Genomic DNA, 24,304 nt, shown 5'->3' on the forward strand with positions numbered 1-24,304 from the left:
AAAAAAAAAAAAAAAAAAAAAAAAAAAGAATATAACTGGAAACCTACTATTTGGGGGCCCACAAGAGGCCAATTTAAAACAAAATTATATGTAAGCCATCAAAATTCATTCCGTAGCAGTTCTGACAGGCATGGTGGCAAGGCCAACTGTCCCGTGTGTCCCCTGAATGTAGCTCGGAGGGAGAAACAGACTTTTACGATAAATTATGAAAGGAAACCACAGCAGTCAGTTCGACTACTCTGTACTTAGGTACTTTGAAGCTCAGCTATTGTAAAGTGTTTGATAAATTCCATGTCACCTTTGGGTAACATCTCGTTGGTGATTTCTAGAATTATGGACCCTGACACTGCCGCTCAGAGGATATAATAATATATTTGTATTCTGTGAGAAAAATCAGTCTGGCAAAGAGTTTAGAATGCAAGAAATGGTGACTTGCACTGGGTCTTGGGCAGGAAGGTGACACATCCCAGGTGGTTTCACAAGAAGATCTTCTTAATGCAATTTTTGGTTAGTATTTTAAAAGTATCCACTATTTAAGTACTTTGTTTTTGGTTTTGGTTTTTTTTTTTTTTTCTGGATCCAGGGATTGAACTCAGGCCCTTGTGCTTGCCAGGGAAGCGCTTATTCCAGTGAGCCATCTCCCCAGCCTATTTAAGTACTTTGAAAAAATCACATAAACAACTTATTTTTCACCTAGACAAACTAACATCCACTGTAAGTTTTTAATTTTACCACATTTATTAATCATCTTAAGATATTCCAAAATGTTTTGGTGATCTGATACTCTCCAAAAGCAGACACTACTTTACACTTGAACTTTTAGTTTGTACAAGGCCACGTTTCCGTCACTGACTAAATGTGTGTGCCTCTCCCAAATTCATATGCTGAGGTCCAAACCCCAGTGTGACAGAGATTCTATGACAGTAATTAAAGCTAAGTGAAGTCCTGAGAGGAGGGCACAGATCCAGCAGGATGAGTGTAAGGAGACTCCAGCCAGCTCCCTCAGTGTCTCTGTCAGGGAGGACACAGGGCGAAGGTGCCTGTTTTCAGGCAAGGCAGAGCACCTTCCTCAGCAGGAAACTGGCCAGCACCTTGACCTGGACTTCCCGGCCTGCAACACTGTGAGGAACAAATGCTGTCATTTAAGCTGCCGGGCTGTGGTATTTTAATGCAGGCAGAGCCAAGACACTAATTCTAGTTTAGTTAAGGAATAATCATGGGAAATTTGCAATTTATCCATATTTTTCATTTCTCTTACATTTTTTTCAGTGTTTCCCTGGTAAGGCCTATAGTTACCTTGTTTGCACCATTAAAAGAAAGCTAGGATACATAATCACCACTTCTCTATGATACCTCCCCGCAAACCTTTCAGCCACATGTTACGGAATTAGGTGTGGATTCACAACAGGAGTGAACCCTGGACTCAAGTGTGCTAAAAACCAAAAAAACTGACAACTGGCGCTACGCTCTCCAGAGGTGCTCTTCCAGTATATGCCAACCACCCATCCAATATTGCGGCCAGAAAAGACGAACACTCAGCACCAACGCAGTCACTGCTGGCTCTCTGCCAGTATCCAGGCCTGATGATTTACCCCTGCAATTGGCACAGTATGAATGCTCCAAGAGCTTTGTGCTCCGGGTAGCCTGCTCACTCAGGAAGATCTTCCCTTTTGGAGGGCAGGGAAGTGGTCCCTCAGCCTGCCACTAAAGCACCCTCCAGCCTTGCCCACCTACGCCAGGAGGGCCCTGCAGGGCCAGGAAAGGAGAGGAGGCCAAGAAGATGAGCAGGGGCCACTGCTTAGGCAGAATACTCAGAAAAAGGTTTGAGGAGAAGAATGGGCTAACTGAAGACAGAGACATGTTCAGAAATATTCATGAATAACAACCGTGGAGACACACTTAGGGAAATGACCGACAGGCATCACACATCCCCAACCCCGAAAGCCACACATCCTCTTCCTGAACTTTAGTACAATGGAAATCAAGTCATGTAGTACAGCCAATGACAACGAGTATTACAAAAGTTTAATTATATTGCTTAGATATAAAAAGAATTATATGGAAGGAAACTGAAATAAAAAAGGAAATAATCAGCATAATTCTTCAAGTTTGCCCAAATAGGCTTTTTATGTTTAGAAAAACAGCAAAATAAATTTTAGGCGTTTCAAAAAGTGAAAATTAGAAATGCTGACCAAAATACAAGCATGATATTAAGATGCTTTATCTCAAGATCACTCTCTAAGACATACAAGTAGATAATGTATTTGAAGAAAATATTTTCTTTCAAATAGATCTTAAGCTTTGGACAAATAAAGCAGGTTTTAAAATGTTATTTTCTCTGAAACCCTTCCCACATGTAACCAAAAAACACACTTTCTCAACCTGCCAATCAGACAGACACACAGAGACACACATACACACACGTGCGTGCATAAGTGTGATAGCACACATGTACTTGAGAGAAAGCAGCAATCTGATCAATGAGACACCTCCTATACTGCATAAAGATTAGGTTACTATACTCATTTCATTAACATTAGTCAAAATTTTTTGGCCATTTAAATCGTGACCTTATAAAAAGAAAATGAGGAGTGGGCCTTTGAGATTTTCTCGAACTTTTTCCTTGGTGGATGCCTCACGAATCCTGTGAAATAATTTTAGCAAGGAAATTCACTCCTGTAGTCTTCAGTTCTTTGTTACATGTGAATATGACTTATAAAATACAGAGTCGGGTAACAGCCAATAATGTGCAAGAGTGCTAACAAATCTCTACTTTGTACTGATGAAGCAAATAGGACCACAGCCACCAGGAACAACTCACCAGATATGAAAATCACACAGCTCAGGCATATAAGCTTATGGCATAAAATGGGACTAATTTTGAGAAGGCCATCCCTCCGTGACATTCTCAAGTGATACAAATCTAAGCATTTGTATGTTTTTATTTGGGGACGCCATTTTTTTATACAGTGCACACATCTGACATTGTACTCGTATCAAACCACACAACTGCCATATTACACGTGCTGGCACAGTCCTCTCAGGGTACTAAGGATGGGCGCCTGAACCAAACTGGCCACGTGGAAAACATTCATCAAGCTACCTTCTAATAGGAAGATCGCTTGCTTGCGAAAAATTTTCACCAGTGTGTCATCCAGTTCAATTTCCTGAAGCTTAGAAATGAGCTGCTCCTCGTTCCGGCAAACCTTCTCCTGGGTGTACAGCCCGTCTGGCATGATCCGCTGCTGCCCCAGCCCAATCAGGGCGACCTCCACGGCCAGGGTCAAGTAGGACTCCCCTTCCTCTAAGAACTTGTGTGCAGGCAGATGCTGGTATTCCAGAGACTTGCCCTGTCCCATATTTTCTGCAAAATGCCACAGAAGAAATCAGAGCCAAAGTACTTCTGTAGGTACTTTGAAAGCTACAAATATTTATTCCACTCAGGACTAGTGAATGAATTACTGACTTAATTCACAGAAAGCATGCATTTCAGGTTAAAGTGTATACTTTCCCAGTATCGTTAGAAGTGACCATGAAGGACTGAGTGGATGCTGTGGAAGAGATGATAATGAGTCACCAGCGAAAACTAACTATAAAGGAATGACACTAAAACTCTTAGTAGGGAAAACATTGTAATTAAACAATAGTAAGACTCAATGACAATAACTGTTCTTATATTTTAAAGATTGGCCTTTAAAGAATGGTTCCATACTTTAGTCATATGATGAAATGTATAAAGAAAACAGCAGAGAACATAACAGCATACTCCAAGGTCAAGGGGCCTCTTGTTGCCGAGGCTGGCCCAGCCCGAGGGGGCCACACCGGCAGCGCTCGCCTTTGCTGCCTTTGCCCCTCTAGGGGATGATTCCTACTTCTCAGAGGGTCAGAGGGAAATCTCAGAATAGCATTTTGAAGGAATGTGTGATGTAAAACAGTTTGAAATGGCATTTGATACTTGTCTTAAAGTAGACTTAATCTATTTAAGTCACTCTGAATGCAAGACCAATTTAAAAAGCAACTAAATTTGCTAGTTCTAAATTCTATGATGCCTATCTTTATTTTTTTAACCTCTATGCTGGAAAACAGACATAAATACAAGTAAATTCTTAAATGTAGACTCCCTCGTGATAGGAGAATAAAGGCTTTTAGGTCTTTTACACACGCTGCCAGCTGTTATGCTGGCTGACGCGCATGGCCACGCGATCTCCCTGTTCTCTTGCTGACCACGGGGTTGTGAACTGCGTGGCTGCCTTCAGACACAATGTAAAGAAAAATGGAAACTAACACCACTCGAAGTGCAGACAAGGAAAACACGAGCAGGCTTTACCTGTAAAATCTGAAAAGCCAGGGAAGTTTTCATCCTCAGTGTGGCAGGCCTCCATGAGGCTACTGAAGAGAGTACCCACGGGGTCCAGGGGGTGTCCAACCCAGCCTTCCAGATTGGTGATGGAGGTGATGCTTTTGTGCAGGAGCTCTGCGCAGGAGGAGTGATTGAGAGACGGGACAGAAGGAAAGCAAGGTGAGAGGCAGGGCAAGGCTCACTGGCTGCTCAGAGAGAGCGTCCCGTGAAATTAGCTCTCAATGCAAACGGCCATGCCCTTTCATTACCAAAAAAAAAAAAAAAAAAGTCCACCCATCAAAAGGTATCATGACGCCAACTTGTGAACAACAATTAGCTCTACAAGTTCATCTTTAAATCGTTATCAATGACACTAAATTCTCAGGACGGCTCCCAGAGAGTGATTTAATTCATGTGCTCAGTATGCTAAGTGATATCACTACTCAAAACTATTAAATCATGCTGCACGGGGAAAAATGAATTCCATATTTTCTTCTGAGAAGCTAGGGACAATGACCCCTGCTTCCTGCAGATGATAAAGAAGACGCCCAGGAACCATCAACTGAATGAATCAGGAAGTCACCCTCAGGTCTCTGGACTCACTGAATGGCCCAGGCCAGACCTGGACTCTCACATGAGTGTCAGTGGATTACCCTTGCATTCCTTTTCTTTCTGTTTGATTGTTTGGGGGATTCCCTATATATTGTAGGCTGGCCTCAAACTCACTATGTGGGCCAGGCGGCCTGGAACTCATGGTGATTTTCCTGCTTCAGTTTCCTGAGTGGTGGGATTATAGGCATGTGCCACCATGCCCCGCCCCATCATTTTAAAAAAGTCTTCCTTACTATGGATCTGTTGCTAGTCATTTAGGAGAGGGTCTTTACAAGAGGTGAATACCAGCAAAAGACAGTGTTCGGAGGAGACACGGAAGCACTGTTTTTTTCACATAATGTTAGTGCTTTCAAGTTAGAATGTTGAGGGAAAAGAGGCTGCAAGATTTTAAAGATCTACATTTCCACTGTTGTCAAGTAGTATTTACATCTGAGGGCCTACTAAAATAATAGCAGTTCTTAAGGGGAAATATACTAAAATGTATATGTATAAAAATTATAAAGAAATATTGACTTCTAAACAGCCCAAGAGTTGATCATGAATTCAACATTTCTTCAGATGTCTTCTGGTTTGAATTATTAACTATCACTATGTAAAAATGAAAAATGGCTCAACACAATGTATATAATGTATTTAATTTGGACCTTTGAGTCCTTGGAAAGATCTGCCTGTTTGATTACTATCACTGGCTTTTATATACATAACTGGCATGAAATAAACAAATATGAGCATCACTCTTAGAAAAATTCAAGTACTTATGTTTGTAAAAATAAAAATATGGGGGCTGGGAAGATAGTTCAGTAGAATAAGTGCCTGCCTGGCAAGCGCAGGGTCCTGAGTTCAATCCACGGTACCGCAAAAAAAAATAATAATAATAAAGTATGTCTGTGGTTAAGGGAAGTGCTGTGCTTATACAAACAAAACTATGGTCAAGTGACAGGAACTGAGGACATGCATGAAACAAATAAAAAAAGGAGGACACTGTTTTCAGAATCAAGAAGCTGACAGTACCACGAGTATTGAAGTACTATACTTGCTAAGCCTGGTCCATTAACAAATGACTGTTATGGCACTTTGGACTAAGAATAGTTACAAAAAGCCTACTATTCAGGTATGAATAGTAACAACAAAAAGACAGGCAAAGATGTAGGTATAGATATTCAATCACAGAAATACTTAAAAATAGTCTGAAGTGTAAGTTTCTACTGCTTACAGGAGAAAAGTGAGTCCACGAATAATGACCCAGACCAGGCTACGGAACTGTCTCAGAGACAATCTAAGGAAGCTAGCCCAACACGTATTCTAACTCACATAAATGAACTAATAATATTGCTTAAGTATCGCAGCATTTGTACTAAATGATTTTTAAAAGGAACTCTACATAAAAATTCTGTGATAATGATTTTTAAAAAGCAGAGGATCATTATGAGCTGGCTCATTTTGTAAAAGCACTACAAAGGTGTTCTGTTCTCTCCTTGCCCGAATAGCATCCTTTACACTACTCAGAAGTAAATGTCTTGTGCCAAAGCTCATATGCGGTTAAGAAAAGAAGAATTTCGGAAAAATTTTCCAAGAGATATAGGAACCTACTCTGCAAGTACCAGCGATGACGTGAAAACCCGAACATGCAGAACGATCTGCAGTATTCACTTCTTGGGGCTGATCACACTCCCATTCCACCTAAGCTTCCCTTTCACTGGTTAAAATTATGACATTGGAACGTATTCCCCTGTGTAGATGGCAGTGTCTGTCAGGGCTTCCAACATGGAAGGCATTACCCCATGCCACAAGTACATGCTCCAATGTCCAGCCTATTTCAACAGCTTTTAACAACTGAAGCTCAAGATTGTATGATAACATAAAGATTAAACAGCAAAATAAAGTAAAACCAAAACACAAAAATCAAACAGCAATGAAAGCTAGTTTGTTTAATTTAAAAAAAAAAAGACTGCAGAGGAAAAATGAAACGAATTGGCCAAAGAAACAAAGCTAAATGTATAACTATGGAAGGAATAATAAATACATAATTAGAGGAAGAATATACATTTCATTCTCTAAGCAGGAGCTGAAGCATGAAATACAACTTTTGTAATTATTGTCATAGTGCTTATTCAAAATTTAAAAAAAATTAATAAACTGAAAAAACAGGTAAATATGCTCTGTCAACCAACAGCTCACCAAATGCCATTTGCAGAACCTAAAAGAAAAAGGAATTCTGGATATACTTCCAGCCCCCTAAAAGGTTTTTTTTTTTTTTTTTTTTGAAAAAGAAAAAACAATATAGAATTTATTTATTTTTTTTTTCAAGGAGGATTTAGAGTTTGTTTTTCCTTCATTTCATGTCGCCCCTAAGAGGTTTTTGACAAAGTATTTTCTTGCAACATTCAACCAAAAAAAAAGTGCTTAAACTTTCGTGCACATTGGTTATCAAGTATTTTCAAAAGAATGCTAAGCGCAGCCATTTGTGTGGCTCACGTTTTAAAAGTTACCTCTCCTCAAAGAACACAAAACCTAGTGACGTCATCACGAAGCGCTCCATTCCACTGGGGGGAAAAAAGCCGCCTTCACATTCACCTTTTTTTTGAGTCCGGAACATTTCCAACTGTTTTTGTTGCTGTCGTCTTAACGTGTTCACAATAGCTATTGCTAGCCTCAGTGCTTCTCTGGGGTACCCATGAGACCGTAATGCATCCACTCTTGCACAGGCTGTAGGAACATGCTCTGAAAAAGAAAGCCAAGGGGTAAGGTTGCCACCATCAGACAGATCTGCAAAAACAGGATCTAATAGTAAGATGTTTCTCCCAAAATACCATTAAAAGGACATGAGAAACCATTTCTGAACTTGGCTTTGAATGCAGAAGCCCAGCTCCCATTGCCAAGCATTCACCCAGCTCCCATTGAATCCCCTAATTCTCTACCTCCCACTCCCATAATGCTATAGAAACTAGACAAAGAAGTAAGTCATGGAAATGTCTTTCCGGTTTGGCCACTTACCATGCCAGAGGGGCCACCCGCGAGCGTCAAAGAGGGAGGTTTCAGTGTCGTCATGGTAACAGTAGTTGGTGTATAGGTCACTGCTGATAATGTGCTGCAAGTGGCTGTCCTGCCAGTGGAGATCGCATGCCTCGATGGCTCGAGTGAACACTGTCCGGTGGGGCCTGTTCGACGAATCTGTTTTTTTCCACAATTCAGAAAGCCGTGTCAGCTATTATTCACATGTGAATAAATCAGTCATACCATTCTGTGGCCAGATGTTCACGAGCACACCCACACGCATTGTCCTGCACCCCCTAAGCGGAAGGGTGACGGCTGAGTATTCTCACATCCTAAATAGTGAGAGGCGAGTCAGCCCCAAGAGCTGCCATTCTTTCACTCACTCGGTTTATCAAACACAAACATTCTGCAGCCATTAAAGCTAAGGTTAAAGGCATCCTGCAAAAAGAATTGTCAAGTCTAGTTTCCATGCCAAATACACTCAAAAGAGGCACTTGGCACAAAATCACAGGAAAACTCACTGCTCCCCACTTCTGAGGTGCTGTGGTGGGCTGCCCCTGATGGGATCAACAGCTCTCACAAACACTATGCAAGAGATGCGACACCAGCCATGGAACCTTTCAGGAAGATGCAGTCAGACTTTAAAAATATGCATAAGGGTTGTGCTTTTGGTTGTATTTTTTAACTATATTGTGCGGTTTTGCACAATTAAAACTATTATGCTTCTTGGGATATAATGATTAAATGCCACTTTATATCCCAAAGGGCATAAATGCATATATTTAACATTTCACAAAGCCACACAACATAGCTACAAAACAAACCAGCGCACTTACCTTGCCCCTACAGGCTGCCTCCTGACTCCTGGCAGGTTCCATGACTGGTGTGATGTCCCAGCATAGTGTGTGCCGGGGCATCACAAAAGAGCAGAAGCATACACTCCGAAGAGGGTTCGAGTTTCAGGACCTGACGGAGAAAAGAAATGTTTGGGGAATAAAGGATAGTCTCACCTCAGCTCTAGGGACTATTCCATTTCTAGAGATTCTACCTATACTCCCTCCCTCGGGTCCCCACTTCAAACTTACCTTCAGCTGTGGCACAAGCCTTAGTAAGCCTCAACTAGAGACCAGGGTCACAGACTCTATTTATGGACATTTAACTTAGCTCAAGTGCAGCCCTTCACTGTCCTCAGATTCAACTAAACATGAAGACAAGTCTGGAGCTCTCTTTTGATAACTTTCTCGTGCCTGTCTCTGGACATTTGGCTCAGCACAGACATGAGAGAAAATATTTAAAAAAAAATAAAAAATAAAAGAATATTGAGCTGAGAGGAGAACGGAGAACAGATCTCGTCCAGCCTCTTTGTTCTGTGGTAGAACGGAACAGCAAGGGAAATGAAGCGACCTGCCAAGGTTCCTGCCAGGCAGTGGAGACGGGATGGAGACAGAGAGAGCCCTACTCCAAGTTCAGCTAATCCAGCTGTTCAGAAAGGCTTCAGACAAGGCCCTAATAGAAAAGCACTTCAGTTTCGCCTCAGGTCCACCAAAAGCAGAAACTTAAAGACATCTCTGTTACAGTCTCTCTTCCTGCTTGCTTGCTAGAACTAGACAGATGCGCAGACTACAAAATAGGAAGGGTGGAGTCTACCTTTAGTTGCCTTTGGAACCTGTTAAGGCTTTTTGCTAAGATGAATAAATATATGCCCAGACACAGACAGAAACTGGTTCCATGATCTCTCAATCAATCGAATGAACAAATGTCCTGTGGCGTTAAGTCTCACATATTTTTTAAGTGGTTTTGTTATTTCATTCAGTTTAGCTCATATCATAGAAATAGAAATTAAAACTAAATACAGACATTAACATTGCAACTTAGTACTATGTGTGCATTAAAAGAAGGAGCTGGAGGTCTACCAGTTGACTTGGCTCACTATCTATGGTATGCCTAATAAAAGCAAGCTGTAGAGTCTGATTTCATTAAAAAATAAAAATAAAAGGCTGAACTGTTTACATATTTATGTGTGACTATGGGAACAGGCTAAAAAGTAGAGGACACACCAGACTTTCAACAGTAGTTAGCTCTATGACACCAATAAACCAACTGCTAACAACCACCACAACAATAAAAAGCAAAAGCCAAACCAAATACAAAGCCCCAAAGCTAAACTTTCATGAAATGATATTTAAATGAAAATGAAGACTGTGAAGTTCTATCACTGCCTGAGAAGCAGAGAAAAATTGATTACATACATTAAAAAAAATGCTTCAAAAGATATACAGTTGAAAATCTGGGTTGATGAGGTGTAAAAATTATGACCAGTCTTTATCTTAGACATCTGTGGTCATTCAAGTTTTGTAGTAAGAATGAAAAAAGAAAAACAGGCAATCTTGACCCAATTTTTTGAATGATATATACAAAAGTTTGTACAAAATTTTTAAATAAAATATATTTATTATTTAACCTTTGGAAATTTAGAGAAGTAAAAAGGGTGAAATTCTTAGTCTTCAAAAAATAATTCAAATCGGCTTATTTGATATGTCAAAAAAGTCTTGCATATCTTTCACGGTTTGTAGATGCTCATGGACTGTTCATGAATTCTTTAAAAAAAAAAAAAAAACAAAAAAAACCTCAGCAAAATGCTTTATAAGCCCTTCCCGCTCCCTCTACTGCGAACACATGAAGCCCTGCCCCTGGCATTGCCACATGCCCCGCAGTTCCACACAACATGCTGGTGGGATCCCAGTGGCCACAATGGCTCTGTCCTAGAAAATCAGCACTGCAGAGGAAGAGCTGGAGCATCGGACCCCTTGACATTCCCTCAAGAGAATGTGGGTATTCTGCAAAAATCAGGTACCCTCCTGCCTTGAGGCGCAAGAGTTATAAATACGCCTTTGGAAACTGCCTCAGCCAGATCATAAGTTAAGTGAACTATGGTATCTGGAGGCTGGGTCCCTTCTCACCAGTTTTCTAAGGCCTACAAAATAAATATTCATGTTTAACAGACAGTAACGTGATAAATGGAAAACAAAAAGAATAGTATAAAATATTATAGCGGCAGTCCCAAAAAGCAGTAGGAAGCAAAAACACAGAGCTCTCCAAATACAAAACTAGAAGGGAACTAATGCTCCCCTATACAGCATACCTTTCCTGGCAATGAAGAGAATAATTGTCCACAGCTAAACTTGAAAATTTTAAGCATCTGGAAAAAAGTCGTGGGTGGGAGGAGCTCATTTGCTTAACAAAGACAGAACACATTTCAAGCCCAGTGCAGAATTTCCAAGGCATACATCCCTAAAGAAAGCAGAGCCTCAGTTTTCCCAAGTCCTAAAATGTCTCTTGACTGGACAAGTCCCTGTGGAGTAGGACACATCATTTTCTTTCTTTGGAGGGGCTGAGAACACTTCGCTACCATCACATTCAAACTCGTCACAATGCCAACTCCTATGTGGCCGGCCACACACAGAATGAGGACAGTCACTATTCCACATGCTTCGAATGTCACTGAATTTCCACTCTGCTTTTATCACAATTTTAAAGTCTTTCAAACATTTTCAAAAAAGGAGGTACAGGGGGGCTGGGGAGATGGCTCAGTGGGATAAGCGCTTCCCTGGCAAGTGCAAGGGCCTGAGTTCAATCCCCGGTCCTGCAAAAAAAAAAAAAAAAAAAAGGAGGTACAACGTCATGCAACCATTGTGGTATGAATTAATGACTGCAAGTTGTATTTGTAAGAGTTAAACACTGAAGAGTTTGGTTCTGAAAGGGCAGAAAATGCTGCAGTATCTATCAAGATAAACTGAGGCTAAGGAAGAATTAAAGGTAGTAGGGATGAGCAGAACGGATGCATCCGATAGAGAAGCTGGAAAAACGGGGTAGAAACAAGAGAAAGAGGTTCTTCTGGGAATGTCTGGGAGCGTTTCTTAATTGTCCCTGAACCCGGAGGGCATGATAGGCCTACAGTACGGAGGTAAGGCTAAGTATAATAGATTATCCTTCCGGATGCAAAATTCTCCCTGTCCAAACACCAACATCGTACCATGCCCTTCAGTCTTGCCATTAACAATTTCCTTGCTGTATTCTAAAACTAAGAACTTTTAACTAACTGCAGGTAGCCTGAATATAAACCAACCAACAGATACATCCCCAGAGCTCCCCGAGCTTCTCTGTGTTTTCTTAACGAAGTAATACACTGCTACCCTACTCTCTGATTTTTTTTTTTTAACCTTTGTTCAGTCTGTTTTATTTCTTTTTCTTTTATGGAACTAAATCATTAATGAACCATTTTAACACATGCCAATTAACGTGATAGGATTACATCTGTCTGTACTGTGAAAATATTTATAAAAGTATGCAAAGGCCTCAGGTAGAACTAGAACACATACACACACTCACAATCAAAACGTATTAAGGCCTTGAGTTACAGCTGGTTGTAAAGCAGATAAAATCACCTTCCCATACATCAAGTTACCGGTATACACACATGCAGGATGGAGTAGGACAAGCCGAGCGAGGCGTGCTACGCACTCACCTTGGTTGGCATTCGCACCCTGAGGCAGAGCGTTGGTTAAGTTGGGCAACTCACTGCCATGATTGCCATCTTCCCACGGGCACACATCAACACTGTTCCACTTTTTCAGCTGCTTTAGCCAGCTGGCCTTCTGTTCTAACTTGCAGTGGGGGTTTAGAACTATACACATCCACAGAGCACCTTAGAAAGAAAATGTTCAAAAATTAGAAAAACAGCTCAAGATAACCACTTCAAAATGGACTCAGCACTAACGGTTTTTATCACTCAATTCTCCTAATATAAGCCACAAATGTAATGTAGAATTTAATGGAAGGAGGACAACTGATTCTAAACTGGAACCGGAGACCCAAAGACTGTTCCACATAAAGATAAAATACATCCACTGCGCTAAGAAAGGCTGACTCAACTGCTGTTCTGGCACACACTTGCCAGCACTCAGGAGGCTGAAGCAGGTGGATCACCCAAGTTCAAGACCAGCCTGGGCTCCATAATCAGTTCAAGGGCAGCCTGTACTATGTAGCAAGACCCTGACTTAAAAAGCCAAAGAGTCAGGAAGAGGCCCTAAAAGATGAGAACTTACTGGGAGGTGATCCATCAAGCCCTACTGCCAGGGCAGTTCCGTGTTGGAACCAGCTGACTAGGGACTGAACCTCACCAATGGCTAAGCTTTATTATGCAAAGCAATGGGAGATCTGATCAATATCGGTATTTTAGACAAAAAATTAGTAACATGCAGAACCCTGAGGGTCATGCTACAAAGTCTATATATTTATGCTGCAATATGCCATTCCAAATAGTTCTGCACAAAAGCTGTATGTACTTTCTAAAATTGTGTTTTTTACAGAAAAACAGTAAGGCATATGTGGACAAAAATACTTCTGTAGTCTCACTACAAAAATTTCAACTTTTGTTATGTCTATAATTCATATCTATAGATACATGTGTATCAATAGAATACAAATAGTTTTGAGTAAAAAGAAAGTAAAATAAAACTTTTAAAAGTACAATTCATGGGGAGATAGCCTGGTGGTCTAAGCGCCTGTCTAGCAAGTGCACAGAGCTGGTTCAATGCCTTTACCATATGCCATGCCAGCCCCACGCCGAGCTGGCCACCTAAACTGGGCATGGTGGCACACACTTGTAATCCCAGTGCTGGGGAGACTGAAACGGGAGGATCACTATGAGTCTGAGCTGCACAGTGAGACCCTGTACCAAATAAATAGATAAATAATACCATTCACAAATTAGGCACAGTGGCATACACCTATAATCCTAGCACCCTTGGCAAAATAATAACTTGAAGTAGGCTGTTAAAGCATAGGTATATTTACCATAATCTTACCAAAAAGGAAGGGAAAAAAGAAAATAAATATATGCAAAAGTTAAATAGAAATGAAATTAAGATATTTAAAAAGACTCAAGCCAAAAGAAGATAATAAAGTCAGGAGGGCAAAAGGACATAGGGGATTAATACAAAACGTAAAGTTAGAGAGACCTCAGTTCTACAATATCAATAATTTCATAAACTATAAATAGCTTAAACATACCAATTATAAGAGCCAAGTGATATTAAAATCCAAGAATAAATTCTATGCCCTGCATAAGAAATCCAATGTAAATGTAATGATTGCTTCAAAAAGATGAAGAAAATAGACCACAAAACACTATCAGACAAGTGGCATATTACATAATGATAAAAGTACTCCAATAACAAAGTCACTGAAAGAAAACAGACACATGTGCAATTATACATGAGGGCACATTCCCCTCTCAATCATGGACAGAATACATAGAAAAATAGCGAATACCTGAACAATACTATCAACCAATTAAACCAAACCTACATTTATAGAACATTCCACCTAACAGAGAGAAAACAAACAAAAATTTTACTTTTTAAAGATGCACAAAGAACAATCACTAAGACAGTTCATATGCTGGATCATAACATAAACTCAGACAAAATTTAAAAGAAAGCAAATTACACAAAATACATTCTCTGACATAGTAGGACTAATTAACCCAGAATAGAATAGACAGGAAGATCTGGAAAATTCCCCTAAGTCTGAAAATTAAACAACATAGCTCTAAAAACCACATGTCATAGTTGTTCACAAGGAAAATCTGAAAGTATTTTGTAGTGAAAGAGCAAGAAAATAAAATATATTAAAAGTTATAATATACAGCTAAAAATGTCTCTAGAATAAGAAATCTACAGGCCTGGGGAGATAGCTCAACAGAATAAGTGCTTGCCTGGCAAGCTCAAGGTCCTGAGATCAATCCCCAGTACAAAACAACAACAACAAAAAAGTGCTTAAGAAATCTACAGAACTTATTTTACAAAAAATTCAAATTTGTATTATAAATATCAACCTTAAAAATGAGAAATCAAAGTCCAAGAAAGCAAAACAAAGGAAGTAACAGATCAAAAATAAATGAAAAGAAGCAAGAAAAAATAAATCAATGACACTGAAAGCTGCTTCTAAAAAAAATAAATAAAATAAAATTAATAAAGCTACTCAGGTCAGCTGAAAAAAAAAAAAGCTAAGATATAACCTACTACCAGTATCAGAAATAAAAGAGGGTTAACTATTATAGATCATAGAGGTATAATAAAACTTATAATTATATATTATTAAGATATAATATAGGTATTACAAGGCTTATAAGAAAATACTATGAATAACTGTGTGCCCATAAAGCTTACAAATTAAATAAAATGGAAAATATTCTTGCAAGTCAAAAACCACCAAAGCTCAATCAGGAAGAAATAATAAATAATCATATATCCATTAAAGAAATCAAACTTGCAGTTGAAAAATGCCTACAATACAGACCCAGCTGGTTCCTAGGAAAAGTGTATGAAAGAAGCAATACCCTTTTTACATGGTATCTTTCATGTACATAAAATTCTACTTTATTTCATGAGGCTATTATCCTGGTATTAAAATCAGATAAAAATATTCCCAGGTGAAATGTAGGTAAAATTTCTCTGCAAAATATTAGGGTATTCAATTAAGCAGTATCAGAAAAGGTAAGTACACCACAAACACATACAGTTTATGCCAGGAATGCAAGGTTGGTTCAATATGCAAATATCAATCCACGTAATTTATCCCATCAGTAGACTAAGAAAGAAAAAATCTACCATGCAGAAAAACAAATGCAGAAAAGGCATTTGACAAACTCAACAAACCTTCATGATAACTAAATCTCTCAGCCAATTAGAAATACAACATCCAAAAACTCCCTGAAATAACCCAAATGCTTTCTCAGAGGTGGATCTGCCCTTTGCTACAAAAGCACTGACTCAAGAGACTTAGGATGAGGACATGGATATTTGACCCAGTATGATCAGATACCCATAATATCAAGGTGAGTTAGGTAAGTGCTCAAAGTAACTGAGACCAAAGACTTGATTTGCAAAATTTAATTTTAACCCTTGAAATTAGTGGTATTCAACTATAATAACTCTTAGAACCCAGATTCAAGTGAACGCTGCATGTCTACTGCTCTTTCCTCTTGTGTTTCTGTTTTATGTGGGACTCTTGCCTGAGTCATCTAGATTAATACAATATGCTGCTCAAATGCTACTGTTTCTACCACATGTGAACCTTTCATTTACCATCTGGTTGGAAGACCAGAGGATAGTAAGGGGGGCTTCCCTGGGCTTTCAAGAAAAGGGTCTCTATACCTACTTTTGTAGCAGCCTATCCATAAATGTTTACTGATGTGAAAATCTCAAGCATAAAACTTCCTTTAATTATAACATGTATTTATTTTCAAGACTGTAGATAAGAAATCACATAGGTTTGCCATCAGGGCCTATAGATTTTACACAAAACACAGAAACTGCTGAATAAACAAAATGATACAATTCTATTCACATACATATACACACACACACATAAAATGTATAAGTATATATGTGTATATATACACATACAAATATAAAAGCTTGCATATTGATTTCATAATCTGTATTTCCATTATGAAGAGTTTTTAGGCTTGCCACAGCAAATAATTGTTAGCAAATACTTTCCAAATAAAATTTGATATAAAATATTTTTAAAAATCTTATTGTTTCTTTTCAATAGCACACTCAGTTTTAGCAAGGCCAAAACAGCAAGAAAAACAGATTAAAAGTATAGACTGGAGAGGAGCCACTTCTTCCAGGCCTCTGTCACAGGGCACTCCTCCCACTCATGATCTAACCACCTCCTAATACTATCTATCACCCTGGAGTTAGAAAATCAAACAGGCCGGGGGCGGGTGCTGCAAACATCCCAATTACACCCATGAGAGGTAAAGAGGCTGAAGTCTTTCACAGCAAATCCTAAATATCTTGGCAACTTGAAACAATGATTTCTGTACTTTGAGGAAAAAATTCATAAAACTCATCTTAGAGCTTCATTCTTACATTTCTCTAATTATAGAATAATACAATAAATAATACTGTATATTTATATAGTATGTATGTATGTAGAAGCAGCTGGCAAGGGGGGGCATAAAGGAATGAATAGGTGGAGCATAGAAGACTTTTTAGTTCAATGAAATTACTCAGTATGCTACTTCTTACTATTATTATTAGTATGATTACTATTAATGTAAACTATGGATTCTGGGTAACGATGCTATCTCAATGTAGGGTTATTAATTATAATAATGCATGGCACTCTGGTGGGAGCACTGATAACAGGGACGCTATATAGGAAGGAAGCATAGAGGAGTCGCTACTCCATGCTTCTGTGAAACCCAAGACTACTTTTTAAAAGAAAGTGTAAAATAATTTAGAAAGACTTTTAGCCAAAAATATCAAAATCATCAATTACAGACAAAAGTATACTCCACATCCTTCCCCCCCCCCCCCCCCCCCCGAACTGGGGATTGAACTCAGGCCCTTGCGCTTACCAGGGAAGCGCTTATTCTACTGAGCCATCTCCCCAGTGCACACACTGTTAATCATTTGGAAAATGTAAATTAACATCACAATGAGATAACTGCTACACATATATTCTGATGGCAATTATACAGGGAAAAAGTTTTAATCTCCCAACTGCTGGTGAGTATATCTAGTAACTGGAATGCTCTGAACTGCTGCCTGCCTGGAGGGTAAACGATCTGAATGTCCTCCAGTTGGGGACTGGTTAGGCAAACTGATACATTTATGCTAGGGAACATGATTCTACAGTAACAAACAGCTAAACCACTGATACATATGGGACATCACCAATGCACTGGGAGAAGGGAGCCCGGATCCAGAGGTTATGTAATGCCCCCACCCCCACAATTCCTCTATTTACAAGATATTCTGGGGAAGATAAAACCAAAAGGATTGAGAACAGACCTGTGGTTGCTAAAGGCAGAAAGTAGGTGGTAAGGGTTAGCTACAAACCGTTGATGTGAAAGTACTTGGAGAGAGGGTGGTAAATCTCTACCTGGATTGTGCAGGTGGTTACCCGACTACCTGCATTTGCTCAAAAGCAAAATGTACACTAAAATACTTTAGTATTTGTATTTTATCTTACAGCATGTATTTTACAAACTTTAATAGCAATTTTAAAATAGTATCAGTTAATAATCACCATGTAGTGGGTACCTGCTGGAGTGTAAGTTATACATTTAGGGCTTTAGAACCATTCACTTATCATTTACTCACTGCAGTAATTCTCAGTAACCAGAATTGCTATGGCCATTTCGAGGACGAATGTCTCATCCACTCAGGCTGGTCTAACAACGATACAAACTGGGTGACTCATAAACAACAGCAAGCGCTCACTCCTTCCAGTTCTGGAGGCTGCAAAGTCCAAAACCAAGGTGCCAGCAGATTCGGTGTCGCACAAACACTTCTTCAGGCCTCTGTCACAGGGCACTACCTCCACTCGTGATCTAACCGCCTGCTAATACCACCTAACACCCTGGAGTCAGGCATTCAAACAGGCCTGGGGCACGTGTCGCACACGTCCCAATCACACCCATGAGAAGCAATGAGGCTGAGGTCTTTCACAGCGAATCCTAAATATCTTCGCAACTTGAAACAATGGTTTCTGTGACTTGGAGGGGAAAAAATCCATAGAACTCGTCTTAGATCTTCACGCTTACATTTCTCTAATTAGAAAATTTCCATTCTGAAGAATGAGAAAAGAATTTTTAGAAAGGTAAGCCCTTATTACTTTGCCCATAACATTCTTTTATCATTTACCTCCCTAAAGAGGTTTCATCCTGAAAGGGTGTTCTTAATGTTAGCTCAGAGCCATAATAGATATAGTCTTTTGTCTTAACAGTTATCACTAGAAAAGCTGTAATTAGCCTTACTAACCAAGTTAACCAAATTTAGTAAGTCATTTTCCAAATTTTATTAATTCGCAGTCCCACTTTGGGCATTTATCTCTTTTCCCTCCAACAAGCCTGAAATATTTGTAGCTTTATAAATAAAGCTCTTTGATGATTAAATACTTCATTCTGCAATTTCTGTGAAATATTAATCTTTTTAAAGACTTCACCCACAAACAGGATAGAGAACTTGATGAGAAGTATTTTCGGTGGCTAGCAGAAGACCTGGCAGCTCCTGTGGTGCTACTGGTTCACATGAAGGATGCTCAATTATATGCTACGAATTACAGTGAAAACAAATTTGATACCTCTGAATTGCTTTCCTAGCTACAATGCCACGAAGTATATAACGGAATCGTCACAGGGGTGTATAGCATCTGGTTTCAGAACGACGTAAGGCACACTCCCACTCCAGCCTTCCTCTCTCCAGCCTGCTTTCACTCTTCCTGTCCACCACCACACCTAATATGCACTCAGTGATTTTAGCTGTTAACACAAGGCAAAGTTCTCCAAAACCAGGAAGCAATCCTAGTTTGCCATTTTTCACCTAAGGTAAATGGTCCTAATTCAATTAGCGGTCTTAATCCGTTCATATCCTATAACAGACCAACTAAAGGATCAGAGTATAACACATCCTAAATCTTTTTTATTTCTTCTACATGCAGGCAAAAGCAGAATGCCAGCAGATGCGAAGCTATGCAATCAGCAAATGTGGGCAACACGAGCTAGCTCTGCATTCTCCACTGATTTTCCATCAAATATTTGGACATACAAGGGCTGGCCAGATAGCTCAGTGGATTAAAGCACTTGCTTAGGCAGACACAGGGAACAAGGTTTAATCCCCAGCATGCCGGGCCTCCCGGGCCCCCAGCCTGCGCTGAGATGGCCACTGAGACTGGGCGTGGTGGCGCACGCCTACTAGAATCCCACTGCTTGGGAGGCTGACAATAGGAGGATAACTGCGAGTACAATCTCCATACAAATGGTCCCACCATTCTGCCTCACCTCACATGTTGTCTTCCATCTCTAACTAGAAGAAAACTTCTGATCAACGAATTCTGATCTGGAAAGAGCAAATATGGATGACCAGCCGTAAGACTTGGGCAAGCCCACTTGGTCTCTCTGGCATGGCATTTCCCTTAAACAGAAAGGACAATGATTTCACCTGCCTGAAAGGCATGTTTTAGATTTAATTAATTTTGTAAACTTTGTTTACCCAGCTCTAAAATTTCCACCCTTTAAACACTTTTGATGTTTAGAAAAGTACAACTCGAGGATCAAATGAAATCTGAACAAACTGCAAGTGATATCCCTTAAAAATATCTTCAATTAAGACAGCATATTAAACAGTGATATTACACACTTAAGTTAATACTGTCTTCTTGTGCAATTCATTTCTTCCGTACAGAAAAACAAAAACTCAGTCGCTCATTGCCCCAAGTTCTAGCACACCTCTACAGGTGCTTTGCCTTCCTGTAGACCCCCCCCCCTCTCCCTAACCTGCCAGGCCCAGGGACACCGAGTTAACTTCGAGGTCTGAGCTGCTTTGCCAAGGCTTCCCTTACTCTTACTGCGGGGCCCTTCTCGATTCATGCCCATCCCAGTAGAGTTAGTGGGCATCTTCTCTGTCCCTGGTAACTTCATGTTGATAGATGGGCAAATGACGAAGTGCTTACAACCTGCGCCAATCTGAAGTGTCTCTGCCGAAGCTCTTGTCATCTATCAGCCACTCTATGTTCCTTTCATAGCATGAAATGCCCAAGTTCTAGTCCCCTGCACAGACTCAAAACTATATGTGATCATAGTCCTGTTAGTGAAAAAGAACCTGTAAGTCAAATCAGTTGAAATCTGGTATGAGAAGAATGTGAATATAAGAAGGAATTAGTATTAAAAAATATAAAAACTGGAAATGTATTATAAAACTATCTAATACTATTTTTCATAATTTAGACTTAATATTAACAAATATGTAACACAGGCCCATTCAAGAGATAAAGCTAAGTGATACACAAATTCAGTATTAGGTATTATCAATTTGAGGAGACATTTGGCATTTAATACATAATCATTAGAAGAAGCATGAAATACGCCAAATTCACTATCATGGCTCTGGTTATCTATTAAAAGCTGCTCTAAAATTGTTGGCCTAGTGTAACAGCATGTCATCATACCTCACGCTTCTGCAGGGCAGAAACTCTCTTTTTTCTCAAGAGAGCCAAAGTAGGCTTTCCCATTGCATGGCAGCTCCACAATGGCCACATTTCTTACCCACAAACTCAGGGCTCCAAGACCGACCCTCTCAAGCAACAAGAGGACGCTGCTTGCCACTTAGGTGTCAGACCCAAAAAAATCACCCAGTACAGTCTCTGCCTTATTCTGTTGGCCAAATATTTACAAAAATTTCCCAAACTTAAAGAGAGAAACTTACATTTCAGCGAGACAGTAGCAAGGTTGACAGCAACTATCAAAGAACAGTAGCCATAGTCCTACACTATCCCATGGCTGCGGGCCTCAACAAGGGCCACAAAATGACTAAGAATGTGAGCAAACCAAGGCACAACCGCCATTGCAGATGCCTCGCGAGAGAGAGCGAGAGAGAGAGAGAGAGAGCGAGAGAGAGAGAGAGAGAGAGAGAGGGCCATCTATCACAATGACCAAAAAATTTATATATCTGCTAGATTATGAAATGGAAAACTGAATTACTTGCTATATATATCAGTGTTTTTTATATGTGCAAATTTTTATTTTTATTTTAATACAACAAATAGTCTTTTTTTAAAGTTATAAATTAAAGAAATGAATTATTCTTTTAAACTTATAAGACATAGCTTTATAAGAAATAAGTTTTTTTTTACCTTTCTTAATTATTCATTATTATATGGCATTTAAGGATGATTTTTAAAATTTTTATTTTTATTTGATAAACATGTTTACAATACAAAATAATGACATACCTTGTGGGGAGTTGGTATATGTACACAACACGTCTCAGCCCTGTCATTACACCCTTCCCCAAGCCCCTGGTTCTGGGTCTCCCCTTTCTTTTTGCAAAAGATCTAGCTCCCTATTTCCTACTATTCATCTTTTGTTTTGCTATTTAGAGTTCAGGTTTCCCATATAAGACAAACCAAATGATATTTACCCCTGTGTATCTGACTGATTTCACTTAACATTATGGACTCAAGTTGTACTCATTTTCCTAAAAAGTGACTCAAGTTTATCCTTCTTTATGACAGATCAGTATTCCACTGTGTATAAATGCCGTCTCTTCTTTATCCATTCAGCTGCTGATGGACATACAGGCTGCTTCCATGATTTAGCTATCATGAGTTGTTTTGTGATAAATACAGATATGCATGCGTCACTGTAATATGATGTCTTTAAATCTTTCTGGTGGTACCTACCCTAGAAACGGAATAGCTGAGCTGAATGGAATTTCTACATTTGTTTTTTGAGGAATCTACACAGTGTTTGTACTAGTTTACACTTCTAAAACATAGACGGTTCCTCTCTCATCCCCTGCACCCTCATAAGCATTCTTCTCATTTGATTTCTTGATGATAGCCGCTCTTTCTGGAATAAGGTAGAGTTCTCATTGTTCTTTTAATTTTCATTTTTCTAATGGTCACAAGTGTTGAACATTTTTCACATATTGGTCACTGTACTTCTGAAAAATACCTATTCATTTCAGTTGCCCATTTTTTGATTGGATCTTTTATTGGGGGGATCTAATTTCTTTGAGTTTTTTATAACGTTGTCTTAAGATCACAAATTTGTGAAATTTGATTAGTAGCAAGGCCCCCACTTCCAGTACTGGGACTGATTGAGCGCCTTCACACTGAGCTGTATATCCCCAGCCCTGCACATTTGTGTATTTTTTAAAATTCTGAGGCAGGGTCTCATTAAATGGCTACGTTGCCCAGGCTGAGCTCAAATTTGCAATCCTCTTGTCTTAGCCTCCCAGAAAGTTGGGATTATAAACGTGCCATTATGACCAGTTCCAATGGCAGTTGTGAAAGAACATATGAATCACAGAGGGAATTATTATGAATATACACGTTCTATAACCTGAATCTATTTAATATGAATGTTAGTTTTTCTCAGTGTAATTCTTTCCCCTTCTAGTGGAGGGGAATGTGTGTAACAGTGGTTCTCAATTAGGAACTATTTGGCTTCCTAGGGGACTTTGGCAGTATCATTCTGGTTGTCATGAGGTAAGAATTACTGGCATTTTGTGCGTAAGTCCCAGGATGATGCTAAACTACACACACACACACCAAGAATAATTGTCCAGCTCAAATGTGCCATATATATATAGATATATATATATATATATATATATATGAATGTTGCTAGTTACAACTGAATTAAAACAAACCACTCAACAAATAAGAGCTGTAAGAGAAAAATTCATTATAAAAAATGGATAGTGTAAAAGGTATCCAAACACACATTGCAAAATTAAGTGCTGGTTTGTATGCTAATGTTATCCCTTCAAGGAAAATCCTAATAATATCAAGTTACACCTGTTCGGTTTTTAATTAGATGCTACTCAAGTTTTTAAATGTCTATCTTTAGGGTACCGAGATTGCGCCATCTAATTTTGCTAACATTACTAAATGTGAATGGCGTCTACACCTATTTACCTGACAATAACTGCTGCCATTTATTGAATCTTTACCTCACATTAACCTTGTGCTAAATATTTTACATGCATGCTCACATTTCACTCTCACAAAACCAAAGAAGTAATTTAAAAGCACTATCTTGTGGATAAGAAAACCTGAGGCTCTGACACAAAAGCAGAAAAGTCACCCTGGTACTGAAGCGCGCCTGGATCTGGTCCGAGGTCCACGAGCCCCTGAAACCAATCACTTTGTATTTCTATCCAGTTCAAGCAGTCATAGTTCTCTGTCCATGAGGAATCATACATCATTTTAGTCTTTTAACAGAATCATTTTGCTCCCATTCCAGCAGTATGATAAAATATTATCTAAAATCATGAAGTGTTCTTAAATGCACAGCTAATAAGCCAAACCTGTCTTTATTTTAACCATGCATTCTTACACACTTGGACTATGTTGCTCTCACAAGGAAGAAAATACGTCCAGCAAAAAATACAGGCTTGCCTGAAAAGAGCCTAATTAAACAAAACCCACGTGCATCTTTCAGGTCTGACAGGCATACCAAGTGAGTCATTTCACTGTAGATTAAAACAGTGTATGCATGATCAAGAGCTCAGCTATGGTTCAAGACTGATTATTCACCTCAGAAGAAATCCCTGAAACTTCCCCAAATGTCACGGCCGGCCCAGTGAGTGTTAAGTCCGCATCCAGCCCAGTGAGAGTTAAGTCTGCATCGGCATTTCTGGGCTAATACATGCACATGAGTATGCTTTTGACTATGCTTTCTTTCCGGGAGGGAGGCGTTTACTGCTGGGGAGAGCACTATGATTTGTGACAGAATAAATCATCTGGGCATTCTCTATTGTTACCCTTGCA

At 39.4% G+C, this 24,304-nt stretch overlaps 1 protein-coding gene across 1 annotated transcript in view; it reads right to left on the minus strand.

Annotated features, from left to right (window-relative positions):
- The window catches only part of Zswim6 (zinc finger SWIM-type containing 6), a 67,255-nt gene that overhangs the window by 11,904 nt on the left and 31,047 nt on the right, over positions 1 to 24,304 (minus strand). The window contains exons 4-8 of the mRNA XM_004623064.1: positions 12,471 to 12,650; positions 7,946 to 8,122; positions 7,526 to 7,672; positions 4,328 to 4,474; positions 3,104 to 3,364 (exon numbers count right to left, since the gene is read on the minus strand). Of these exons, the coding sequence (XP_004623121.1) occupies positions 3,104 to 3,364; positions 4,328 to 4,474; positions 7,526 to 7,672; positions 7,946 to 8,122; positions 12,471 to 12,650 (912 nt within the window). The remainder of the gene's footprint in view (positions 1 to 3,103; positions 3,365 to 4,327; positions 4,475 to 7,525; positions 7,673 to 7,945; positions 8,123 to 12,470; positions 12,651 to 24,304) is intronic.

This window comes from Octodon degus, unplaced genomic scaffold (genome assembly GCF_000260255.1).
Source record: "Octodon degus isolate 3935 unplaced genomic scaffold, OctDeg1.0 scaffold00001, whole genome shotgun sequence".
NCBI lineage: Eukaryota > Metazoa > Chordata > Mammalia > Rodentia > Octodontidae > Octodon > Octodon degus.